The 12,627-nt window shown below is 40.5% G+C and overlaps 1 protein-coding gene and 1 pseudogene across 6 annotated transcripts in view; one reads left to right on the top strand and one right to left on the bottom strand.

The window, feature by feature from the left end:
- The window catches only part of TRIM2 (tripartite motif containing 2), a 188,042-nt gene that overhangs the window by 22,831 nt on the left and 152,584 nt on the right, over positions 1-12,627 (bottom strand). For all 5 annotated transcript variants that reach the window (XM_025386754.1, XM_025386756.1, XM_025386753.1 and 2 more), the window contains 2 exons: positions 1,781-1,884; positions 1,374-1,541 (listed from right to left, as the gene is read on the bottom strand). In XM_025386754.1, the coding sequence (XP_025242539.1) occupies positions 1,374-1,541; positions 1,781-1,884 (272 nt within the window). The remainder of the gene's footprint in view (positions 1-1,373; positions 1,542-1,780; positions 1,885-12,627) is intronic.
- LOC112625179 lies at positions 8,307-9,381 on the top strand (annotated as a pseudogene). Its single transcript, XR_003119539.1, has one exon. The product of XR_003119539.1 is annotated as an annexin A2 pseudogene (transcript).

Genomic DNA, 12,627 nt, shown 5'->3' with positions numbered 1-12,627 from the left:
TATGAGATAGGTCTTTTTTTCTTTTGAGACAGGGTCTTACTCTGTCACCCAGGCTGCAGTGTACTAGTGTAGTCATGGGCGACTGCAGCCTCTAACTTCTGGGCTCAAGCAATCCTCCCACCTCAGCCTCCCAAGTGGCTGGGACTACAGGCCTGCACAACCACACCTGGCTAATTTTTTTTTTTATTTTTTGTAGAGGCAGGGTCTTGCCATGTTTCCCAGGCTGGTCTTGAACTCCTGAGCTCAAGCGATCCTCCTGCTTCAATCCCAAAGTGCTGGGATTGCAGGCATGAGCCACCATGCCCAGGCAAGACAGATCTTTTTTAAATCAAAATTTTAAATTCGAGGCTATTGAAGCTCAAGGAAGTTACGATTTGCCGATGGTCAAACAGTAATAAGCTGGGATGGCAATGGGTTGATCTGAGTTAACACTCATGTTGTCAACAGAAATAGAAGCCTCCAGTAGGCTGGACAGGGAAATATATAAGGCACAGTGCAATTGGCCCTTACAAAGATCTTTGGCAAGATGTCTCATAATTTTCTTATGAACAAATGTAGAAAACGGGCAGGCTGATACAATTCTTTGATGACACCTCATAAGAGAGATTTCTGTTATCACCAGAGGGCTCTCTACTCTTTGGTGATTTGGTGAAGACACTGAGTCAAATCTTTATTTGCAAAAAGCTGATGCTGGGAATGATAGTAAATATATCAAACAATGGGATCCCTCAAAGTGTAGCTCCACTTGCATTTTCTCTGGAAATTCAGCCTTCATTTTCTTTTCTTTCCAAATCCCATATTACATACTTTAACAATATGTTTTCAGATTGTATCAGTGTGTATGACTCATTAGAGACTGACACAAATTGTTTGCTGTCATTTCTTGTGTATGAGTCTTTTTTCCAAAATGAGCCTGTACATTTTTAAAAGGTGGAAACTATTTTTTACAATTCTGTTTGTCCCATATCATCTGTTGCAGGCCTGAGAAAGTAAAAAGTACCTCCTAAGTGACAACATGTAGACTAATTTGAGAAATATAAACTGCCTCTTAATAACGCTTTTCAAAAGCTTGTTGTTTTTCATTGAATTGAGGTAACAGGACCAGTTTCCCTCTAAATCTATGGTTTTAAAGAAAAAAGTGACTGAGCAACCTAATTGCTTTAAAAAACAAAGCCACATTTAGGATATATATGAATAGACTTAGGAAACTATCACTGTTACTCTCACTTCACAAACTTAGATGTCCAGATGTCTTTGTGTATGAAGAATTGTTGACTGTTGCATGGCATCTCAAAAAAGAAATACACAGTTTCGTCTTGTATTTCCTATTCCTCCTCTCCATTGTTTAGTGAACAATTAGTAGTTAATCTTACCTTAAATTTCCCATCGGAGGAGAAAATGCTGACCCATTTATTATCATAATCGGCAATGATTATGTCCCCACTGGGATGTACAGCCACTCCTGTGGGCCGCTGCAGCTGCCCTGGAGAGCGTCCCCGTATGCCAAAACGACTTTTGAACTGGCCGTCATTGGAAAATATCTGTGAAATAAATTACATTCATTGGAATGTGAACTAGCGCAGGCATCACTGAGGAAGACATAAGCAAAAACATCTGCCATACATACAGAGATCAGAACATGCAAACTCTATCTGAAGAAAAGTCTACATGCACATAAGCTTTTTTCCTTACACCATATATCTTAAGTCTGAAGTAGGAAAATATGTAACTATATCTATTTTTATCAATATAAGTAAAGGTATATAATTAAGGGCTATACCTGCACACATTGGTTGTTACTGTCTGCAATTAATATCTTTCCACTTGTAGATGCAGCTACCCCCTGAAGATTTGTAAACTCTCCTTTATTTCTTCCTTTGGTACCTAAAATAAATGATAAAACCGTAAAAATTAAGCACTAAACGGTTGGATTTCTGCATTTCAGCAAGAGAATAATTCAGATTTCCATAGGTACCTGAGAATGCATTGTTTTTAAAAATACTTTAAAAAAAGGGTACCCTCCCTGCTCAATGACCAAATCCATATGCTATTAAACCTCTCTTCCTGACCAATAGTCTCTGCAAAATCACTTTTTAAAGCAAATGTCAATCTTCTCTTATTAATTTCTAGCTGCATATTTTTAAAAGGTGGAAACTATTTTTTATAATTCTGTTTGTCCCATATCATCTGTTACAGGCCTGAGAAAGTAAAAAGTACTTCCTAAGTGACAACATGTAGACTAACTTGAGAAATATAAACTGCCTCTTAATAACTCTTTTCAAAAGCTTGTTGTTTTTCATTGAATTGAGGTAACAGGACCAGTTTCCCTCTAAATCTATGGTTTAAAAAAAAAAGTGACTGAGCAACCTAATTGCTTTAAAAACAAAGTCACACTTAGGATATAAACATGTTTAAAATATTCTTAGATCCCACAAAGACATCATAATAAAAACTAATATGGCCTGCCTTTATCTGACATGGCTTTCTCACTTTACCCTACACCACTGCTATCTGCCAGGTCTGTGCTGCCTTGGGCATGGCATTCTCAGAATGAACATTCTCAGCCCTGCTCACTCTGCCCCTGTCTTCTATCTTTGTGGACCTGGTCTGCATTTGGGGTGTGGGGGGCATTTGGGATGGTTCAGACTCAGTTTGGGTCCTGCCATTCTGGGTTTTAGTGGGAGAAGGGAACCTGGTAAAGGGGCCCTGCCCTAAGGATATGCAACAGGAGAGGGGTCTTATTTTACAGTTTTGCCAAAATTCCACCCTCTCACTCAGCAGCTCTTGGAAGAAACGTGGACACTTGACTTTCAGTACATTTAACAAACCGAAGGCCACAGATGTTATAAAAATAGTAGGCTGATTTTCATATTACAGATTTACTTATAGATTATTTTCAAAGATTCAATATATCACAGGCTGGATATTCTTCCTGAAATTATAAAAACATATTCTCACAGGATGCTTTGTAGATTAAATAAGAAAGGCAAAAGGAAATTCATTAATCCAAGAAAATATTTCCACCCATACTAGATTCTTTTTTTGATTTGTTTTGTTTTGTTTGTTTGAGACAGGGTCTTGTGATATTGCCCAGGCTGGTCTCAAACTCCTGGGCCTAAGTGATTCTCCGGTGTCAGCCTCTCGAGTAGTTGGAACTATAGGTACATACCACGATAACCACCACACCTGGCCAAACTAGACCCTCTTTTAAAAGAATAGATGAGGCAGAGAGAAAAACAGCAAATCATCTACAGGTTAACAGACATCTGGTTTTGTTTCAAAGGAAGTTTTTATAATTTATTTCAATAAGATGATATAAATATTAATGAATGGAAACAATGAATTTTGCTCAAAAATGACCATGAAGAAAGCTAAATGTTTCCTAGTTAGAGAGAGAGAACCATTCTTCACATTTATAATTTCATTTATATTCAAAAGAGCAATTTGGGCTGGGCGCAGTGGCTCATGCCTATAATCCCAGCACTTTGGGAGGCTGAGGTGGACAAATCATCTGAGGTCAGGAGTTCGAGACCATACTGGCCAACATGGTGAAACCCCATCTCTACTAAAAATACAAAAATTAACTGGGCGTGGTGGTATGTGCCTGTAATCCTAGCTACTCGGTAGGCTGAGGCAGGAGAATCGCTTAAACATGGGAGGTGGAGGTTGCAGTGAGCCGAGATTATACCACTGCACTCTAGCCTAGATGACAGAACAAGACTCCGTCTCAAAAAAAAAAAAAAAAGAGTCATTTGCTATTTTGTTTTTCGACATCAATGCAGTGCCTTAGGAAAGGGTAGACAAGGATGCACTGGTGATGGCTAATGTCAAACACCTGCTTAAACACTGTTTGGGAATAGATTTGTCTGAAACAGATTTTTGGGTTTAGGAATTGAAATTGGTGATGGATTAAACTTAGAATAAAATCAACAACAAAACTGCTGAGCAGAATCATCATAGATGAGCTGGTTCTCACCAGACCCATGTGGTGGTCAGTTCATTGAATCATGGACCCTATCAAGTTTACTCACAAACTCTGCATCTCATCTACTAGCACCAGCGTGAAAGAAAAATTTGAGATCCAGATACTGTCATATTTTAATCCAAATGTATCAGAAGAAAGGATCTTTGATACTTGATCCACATAGAATCCCAATAACATGCGTGAATATGGAATCAATGAACATTCTTGAAATAGCGAGTTGTTTCTGGTAGTGGGGAGCAGGAAAGGAGTGGCTGGCCCTCGAAGGGGATATGTGCCAACATGGTTTGAAGGTAAGGAGAGCTCGAGTCTGTTGCCCACATGTAAATTAAATCACAAGGTCGGAGGAACATCTGTTTGTCTAACATTGCTTATATGTTTTTGAAAGAAGCTAGATGAAACAGGCACTGCCATTTTTATTTTATATTTGTTTTAAAACAAGTATTATTTTTGGTCTTTCCCCCATGTCTGAATAACAGCTAGGTAACAGGTACAGCAAAACAGATGGGCTAGAAACAGAAACAATTCTAAAATGCTCAGCTTAGAAATAATTTTTCAAAGGTGGTATGGACAAGCCAGGGTCTCTTAAGAATAAAAACTTCATTTATGAAAAAAATTTTATAGGCCAGGCATCATAGCTCGTGCCTGTAATCACAGCACTTTGGGAGGCTGAGGCAGGAGGACTGCTTGAGGCCAAGAGAGTTCAAGACAGCCTGGGCAACAGAGTGAGAACCAGTCTCTACAAAAAAAAAAAAAAAATTGATAAACACAAGCATGGAATTAAACAATACGAGGAAATGAGGACCAATTAACTGAGACTGGACCATAAACCAAAGAAGTGATTCTGTATAAAACCCAGACTGTTCTAGATTCTTGCTTATATAAAGTTGAAAGTGCACGCAGGGCTTAGAGGGCATACAGGTAGGGGGAAAGAAATACTGAAAAAAAAGAGAGAAGGGGTTAAAAAGCACCCGAACAGAGTAGATGAACACTGATTGACTGTCCTTGTGGTCCAGGTAGGGACAAAAACTGCCTGCTGCTCTCCTCCCTCTAACCTTTTGTCTGTCCTGCTAGAAGGATGCCTATTCTATTCAGAAGACCCTGCAGGCAGTAGCAGCTGATAAAAGGAACAGAAAAAAACAGAGAAAACAGTGCTTTAGTACTAGTCAAGGAGGTGTCTTAGTCAAAAAGAGTCTGTTTTCCTTTTGAAAATATGGACATGGCCGGGCGCGGTGGCTCAAGCCTGTAATCCCAGCACTTTGGGAGGCCGAGATGGGCGGATCACGAGGTCAGGAGATCGAGACCATCCTGGCTAACACGGTGAAACCCCGTCTCTACTAAAAATACAAAAAACTAGCCAGGCGAGGTGGCAGGCGCCTGTAGTCCCAGCTACTCGGGAGGCTGAGGCAGGAGAATGGCGTGAACCCGGGAGGCGGAGCTTGCAGTGAGCTGAGATCCGGCCACTGTACTCCAGCTTGGGCGGCAGAGCAAGACTCCGTCTCAAAAAAAAAAAAAAAAAAAAAAAAAAAAAGAAAATATGGACATGATGTCGGAGGAGGGAAATATGAGCAAAAAATACTAACACTTTTTGTTCTTTACAGAAATAAACACACATTTTTTCAGTGTGAGTAGAAATGGGCAATAGTTGTATTTTGGGGTATAATTTTAAAACTTGGAAAGATATTTAGTTGGATGCCATAGTAATATACCATTCAGAGCAAGGAGAAGGAAGACTCTATGCCTAGCTTGAAATGAATGTGAGATGTTCCATACCTGCTAATACTAGATCACAAGAGCAATGGACTGTGTTGCAAAAGACCACACTGCTGGAAAGAGGTTCCATGACCCCTGCTGAACTCAAGGGCAATGTGTTGGCCCAGCTCTTATTCTTGGTTTGAATTTAAGGAGCGCTCAAGTCTGTTGCCCACATGTAAATTAAATCACAAGGTCGCAGGAACATCTGTTTGTCTAACATTGCTTACATATTTTTGAAAGAACCTAGATGAAATAGGGACTACCATTTTTATTTTGTAATACTGTTTAAAAAAAATCTTTTCTTTAAGCTCCATGGCTCGGTTTCTGAATGGCTGGTTGGCATTCCTGGTAACATCTCCTGATTCTTATGGACATCTTTTGTCATATTGGAGATTATTGATTATTATTATTTTTCAAACTCTATCTGAAAGCACAGCAGAATCAGTGCATTACTCCTGAAGATTAAAAGGACACCACTAGCATATACTTGGGAGGACAACTGATGCCGACCATTTTCACCAACAGTTAAACTAGAAATATCTTGATGGTGATGCAGCACTATAGCATATTGTCATTATGCTGAAATGTTCAAGTGTTTGTAAAGTGTCTTAAGACAATTCCAGAAGTTAGAAATAATTTGGGATCATGCCTTACTCTTCAAGCTTTTCAGTAAATTCTATTTCATTTGTAGAAAGTCTCTTCTCTCTCTCTAAAGCATTCTAAATATATTTTAAAAACTATTTCTTTCGGCCGGGCGCGGTGGCTCAAGCCTGTAATCTCAGCACTTTGGGAGGCCGAGACGGGCGGATCACGAGGTCAGGAGATCGAGACCATCCTGGTGAACACAGTGAAACCCCGTCTCTACTAAAACTACAAAAAACAAGCCGGGCGAGGTGGCGGGCGCCTGTGGTCCCAGCTACTCGGGAGGCTGAGGCAGGAGAATGGCGTGAACTCGGGAGGCGGAGCTTGCAGTGAGCTGAGGTCCGGCCACTGCACTCCAGCCTGGGCGACAGGGCAAGACTCCGTCTCAAAAAAAAAAAAAAAAAAAAAACTATTTCTTTCATAACAAATATAAATAACACAAAACACATATAATGCTTCTAAAATCTTTTTTATCTACTTTAATGTAAAAGATTTCATTTGACGGTTACATATTAGCTAGTAAAATGAATAACAAGCATGTTTAAAGTAACTATAATCAATTTGACAATTATTCTATAATTCCATAATTAAACCATTTTGTTTTTCCAGATACAAGTCTAGCCTATAAAGCACAAAATGAATTTTTAATTCAACAGCTTCTCACCCATATTCTTCCTGGTCACTTCCACCTACCCCTCCAGGAAGATTAGAGAAGGTGAACCCTTAGACTGAAATAGGGGATCAATAAATGCAGATTTCCTCTCACCACCCATTCCAACTTCATGTGAAATTAATGCTGGCCGGGCACAATGGCTCACACCTGTAATCCCAGCACTTTGGGAGGCCAAGGTGGGTGGATCACTTGAGGTCAGGAATTTGAGACCAGCCTGGCCAACATAATGAAACCTCATCTCTACTAAAAATACAAAAAATTAGCTGAGCATGGTGGCACATGCCTGTAATCCCAGTTACTCAGGAGGCTGAGGCAAGAGAATGGTTTGAACCCAGGAGGCAGTGGTTGCAGTGAGCTGGGATCATGCCACTGCACTTCAGCCTGCAAGATTCCATCTCAAAAATAATAATAATAATAAATAAATAAATAAATAAAGGAAGTTAGTGCTAAATAAATCTAGACGTTTTGAAAGGAATGATGCAACAAGATGAAACTGAGCCAAGTGTAGTATCTAACACAGGATCTTCAGTCAAGTAGATGCTTAACAAATGTTTGCTGGATGAAAAAGTGCATGAAGAAGTTATTAAGAAATGAGTAAATTACAACCCCCATTACATCGCTAGAAAACAAAATGTTCAATCATATTTATAGCACTTTCATATACATTCTCTCACATACCATCCCATGAGATAACAGGACAAACATTATCATCCCCATTTTATAGATGAGAAAGTTGAAGCTAGACACATTGCAGAGATCGTCAGAGACGGGGGAAGAATAAAACCTGGTTCCCCTGATCCTTCACATAACACTTTTCTCCCCAATACACACATGGCTTCTTCTGGGTTTCGGGGGTGAAGATAATTACATTTTGGGCTCACATGAATAATGTTTTTTCTTTAAAATCCTTTACAAAACCCCATCCTTTAACACATGATACTTTATTTAACTGTCTGTATCCTTCACTACACTGTAAGCTGCTTGAGGGCAGGAGCAACATCTGTCCTGTTCACCACCGCATTCTATAACACAGCACAGTGCCTAGCACTTAGTCAATATTAGTTGCATCTTTTTCCACTTGAAATGCAAGAAGAGTTCCCAAGGATGAGATTCTCAAGGATGGGGTGATGGTCCTATAATGACCTAAGATGCCAACTTTGCATGACCTCCCTCCTCATATATTTTAGGGAGGAAAGGTGGTAGTTTGCAGAGGTGGGGCAGGGGAGAGGGGCATAAAATAATATATTTTCAGCTCAGCATCTGGGGATACTCTCAGATCTCGGTGCTCAGCCCAGCTTCCTTCAAAATGTCTACTGTTCATGAAATCCTGTGCAAGCTCAGCTTGGAGGGTGAACACTCTACACCCCTAAGTGCATATGGGTCAGTCAAAGCTTACACCAACTTTGATGCTGAACAGGATACTTTGAACACTGAAATGGCCATCAAGACCAAAGGCGTGGATGAGATCACCACTGTCAACATTTTGACTAACCACAGCAATGCACAGAGACAGGGTATTGCCTTCACCTGCCAGAGAAGGACCAAAAAGGAACTTGCATCAGCACTGAAGTCAGCCTTATCTGGCCACCTAGATAGTGGCTTTGGGCCTATTAAAGACACCTGCTCAGTATGACACTTCTGAGCTAAAAGCTTCCATGAAGGGGCTGGGAACCAACAAGGACTCCCTCATTGAGATCATCTGCTCGAAAACCAACCAGGAGCTGCAGGAAATTAACAGAGTCTAAAGGAAATGTACAAGACTGATCTGGAGAAGGACATTATTTCAGACACATCTGGTGACTTCTGCAAGTCACCAGATGCGTTGCCCTAGCAAAGGGTAGAAGAGCAGAAGATGGCTCTGTCATTGATTATGAACTGATTGACCAAAATGCCCGGGATCTCTATGACACTGGGGTGAAGAGGAAAGGAACTGATGTTCCCAAGTGGATCACCATCATGACCGAGCAGAGCATGTCCCACCTCCAGAAAGTATTTGATAGGTACAAGAGCTACAGCCCTTATGACATGTTGGAGAGCATCAAGAAAGAGGTTAATGGAGACCAAGAAAATGCTTTCCTGAAGCTGGTCCAGTGTATTCAGAACAAGCCCCTGTATTTTGTTGACTGGCTGTACCACTCCATGAAGGGCAAGGGGACTCGAGATAGAGGTACTGATCAGAATCATGGTCTCCCACAATGAAGTGGACATGTTGAAAATTAGGTCTGAATTCAAGAGAAAGTACAGCAAGTCCCTGTACTATTACATCCAGCAAGACACTAAGGGTGCTGTACCTGTGTGTTGGAGATGGCTGAAGCCCAACACAGCATGAGCATCCAGAAATGATGCTCCCCATGCTTCCAGCTAACAGGTCCAGAAAACCAGCTTGTGACTAACAGTCCTGTGGCTGTTCCTGTGAGGATGATATTAGCATTGCCCCCAACCTCATTTTAGTTGCCTAAGCAGTGCCTGGCTTTCCTGTCTAGTTTCTCCTGTAAGCCAAAGAAATGAACATTCCCAGGAGTTGGAAGTGAAGTCTATGATGTGAAACACTTTGCCTCCTGTGTACTGTGTCATAAACAGATTAATAAACTGAATCTGTATTTTAGAAACAAGTTAAAAAAATATATATTTTCCTGTAAAGTCTCTGGATTCATGCTAAGCAATTTTATACATCCATTTTAAATTACACTGTTCTAGAGTAAAGTGTAAATAAAGTGAGTGTCTCATCAACTCATTAAGGTATGGTATATAATGAATTAAACAATTTGAGACTATTTACCTGTAATTCTTTCACTCTCTCCCACATCATCTGACTTCCCCTTTGTTCAATGACTCTTTTTAGTATAATAGCTGATAAAACTAGCTCATGGCTTCTAGTCAGCAAACTCTTTAATAGTCAAGGAAATATAACCCCTGTGTTTTAAATCATCATCAACAGATGCTCTAAACTATTTCTCTAAACTCATTCAGGATTGTTTCCTAATACAGTATTAGAGTAATGTAATAACTCACTCACAGTGGGCATACAATTAAGTTTTCAAGTATGAGAAGCATCAAATATCTCAACTTTGGAAAACCACAGTAGTTAAAGGGCATTTTCAATGAAGAGGAATCATTGTGAAATTTAAAAGGCAGGGGCTTCACTTCTCTAAGCTTCCACTTCTTCAACAGCAAGGATAATTGTATGTTGTCCTAGTAACGTGGCTCTTGGCAGGGCAAGGGCTGGGAGACTCAGAGGACAGGGGAGCTCTGATTTGTAGCATTTCCCATTTCTATAGTGTAAATGCTTTCATCAAGGCCAATTGCAAGCTACCAACATGAAGTCACTGAATAAGTCAGTATGGCTTGGCTCCAGCATAACAAATATGATACTGTAGGGTTATTGGGAATGGAAAGTATATTGTATCTATGAAGAATTGTATGTAGCGCAATGCCTGGTTCAGAGAATGCCTCCTCCTTTCTCCTGCTTCCATTCCCCATCTATTCCTTCCTGAATGACAACACTTATCTTTGACATTTCACTGAAACTCATGATTTGAAGTAACTTCTCTATACTTTTCGCTTCCAAATTGATGTCTCTAGCTCTGACTTCTTTGCTGAGCTCCAAACCTATATATACTGCAAACTGCCTACTATACACTTTAACCTGGAAGATCAAAACTGAAACATATATGCTCTTCCTCTTAGCTTCCTTTTCTTGGTTAATAATGATAATGACAGTAGTAGTCAATATTTATTGAGTCCTTACCATGTGCCTGCACTGTTCTAAGCCTTTACATGCATTATTTTAATCCTCACCATATGTGGTATACATTAATATCATTCCCATTTTACAGATAAACTAAGGCACAGAGAGTTCCCCTAAGTCATATGGCTAATAATAGCAGGCTGGGATTCAAACTGGGCAATTAAACTTTTTTTTTTTTTTTTTTTTTTGAGATGGAGTCTTGTTCTGTCACCCAGGCTGGAGTGCAATGGCATGATCTCGGCTCACTGCAACCTCTACCTCTTGGGTTCGAGCGATTCTTCAATCTCCTGAGTAGCTGGGATTACAGGCACCTACCACCACACCCGGCTAATTTTTGTGTTTTTAGTAGAGACAGGGTTTCACCATGTTGGTCAGGCTGGTCTCGAACTCCTGACCTCGTGACCTGCCCGCCTCAGCCTCCCAAAGTGCTGGGATTACAGGCATGAGCAATTAAACTTTTGGTCTCTGCTATAGTTTGAATGGGTCCCCCCCAAAAAGTTCCGGTTATTAGAACCTTAATTCCCAATGTGGTAGTGTTGGGAGGTCAGGTTTTTAAGGGGTTATTGGGTTGTGAGGGCAGAGCCCTCATGAATAGATCAATAGCATTTTGGAGGGGTGAGTTCTCACAAGAATGAATTGTTTTAAAAGGGAGCTAAGCTTGCTCTTGTGGTCTCTTTTGCATTTGCTCACTTCTCCTTCAGTTTTTCCACCATATTATGATGCAGTACAAAAGCCCTAGCCAGAAGCTGTCACCATGCCTCTAGACTTCACAACCTCCAGAACCACAAGCCAAATAAACTTCTTTCCTTTATAAATTAACCAGTCTCAGGTATTCTGTTACAGCAACAGAAAATGGACTGAGACAAGCTCTTTATCTACCATGTTTCTAACTAATTATGTTAACTATTAGTTCTAGACTACAACTATGAATACGCTAACTAGTACTACCTACTTTGCCTCTCTAAAATACTATTTAGTGCCAAGCATTGTTCCAAGCTTTTTTTGCTGTTAATTAATTTAATCCTCAAAACAAAGGAAACTTTGTAACTTTATAAAAGCAACTGAGGCACTGAGAGGCTAAGCAACTTATCAAAAACTGCACAGATAGAAAAGTACCAGTGTTGGGGCAGTCTAGCTTCAAAGTTCACAGCCTTAACTATCTACTCTACTGCATCACTTCCCTACAGCACTCAAGTCTAACAGCTGGGAGTTTAAATTGTTCACCAAATTTCTCCCTCTCCTTCCAAAGCATTTTATAAACATACTGTCTTCTCTCTACTCCATCACATCACTCTTAATTCTGGCACTTATAATAGCTCATGTGGACTACTGCAAAAGCTTCTTAATCATCTCCCTGCTTCCTGGGAAACATTTCCAATAGATCTCCTATAATGCCTCCAGGTTCTCTGGAAAGTAAATATCTTAGTAAGTCACTACACTACATTACACCATTCAAAGCCTTCTCACCACCTATATAATAACTATGGTTTCCAAACCTTAGCATGTATAGGTATCACTGGAGCTTGCAGAATGCAGATCTTTGGTCCATCTCATGAGATTCTAATTCTGTAAGTGCAGTTTAGAATTCAGAAATTTTGCCGGGCGCGGTGGCTCAAGCCTGTAATCCCAGCACTTTGGGAGGCCGAGACGGGCGGATCACGAGGTCAGGAGATCGAGACCATCCTGGCTAACATGGTGAAACCCCGTCTCTACCAAAAATACAAAAAAAACCAGCCAGGCGAGGTGGCGGGCGCCTGTAGTCCCAGCTACTCGGGAGGCTGAGGCAGGAGAATGGCGTAAACCTGGGAGGCGGAGCTTGCAGTGAGC

The sequence above is a fragment of the Theropithecus gelada genome, chromosome 5 (assembly GCF_003255815.1).
Source record: "Theropithecus gelada isolate Dixy chromosome 5, Tgel_1.0, whole genome shotgun sequence".
Taxonomy (NCBI): Eukaryota; Metazoa; Chordata; class Mammalia; order Primates; family Cercopithecidae; genus Theropithecus; species Theropithecus gelada.
The sequence above is the reverse complement of the archived record's forward strand: the minus strand, read 5'-3'. Positions and strand labels throughout refer to the sequence as shown.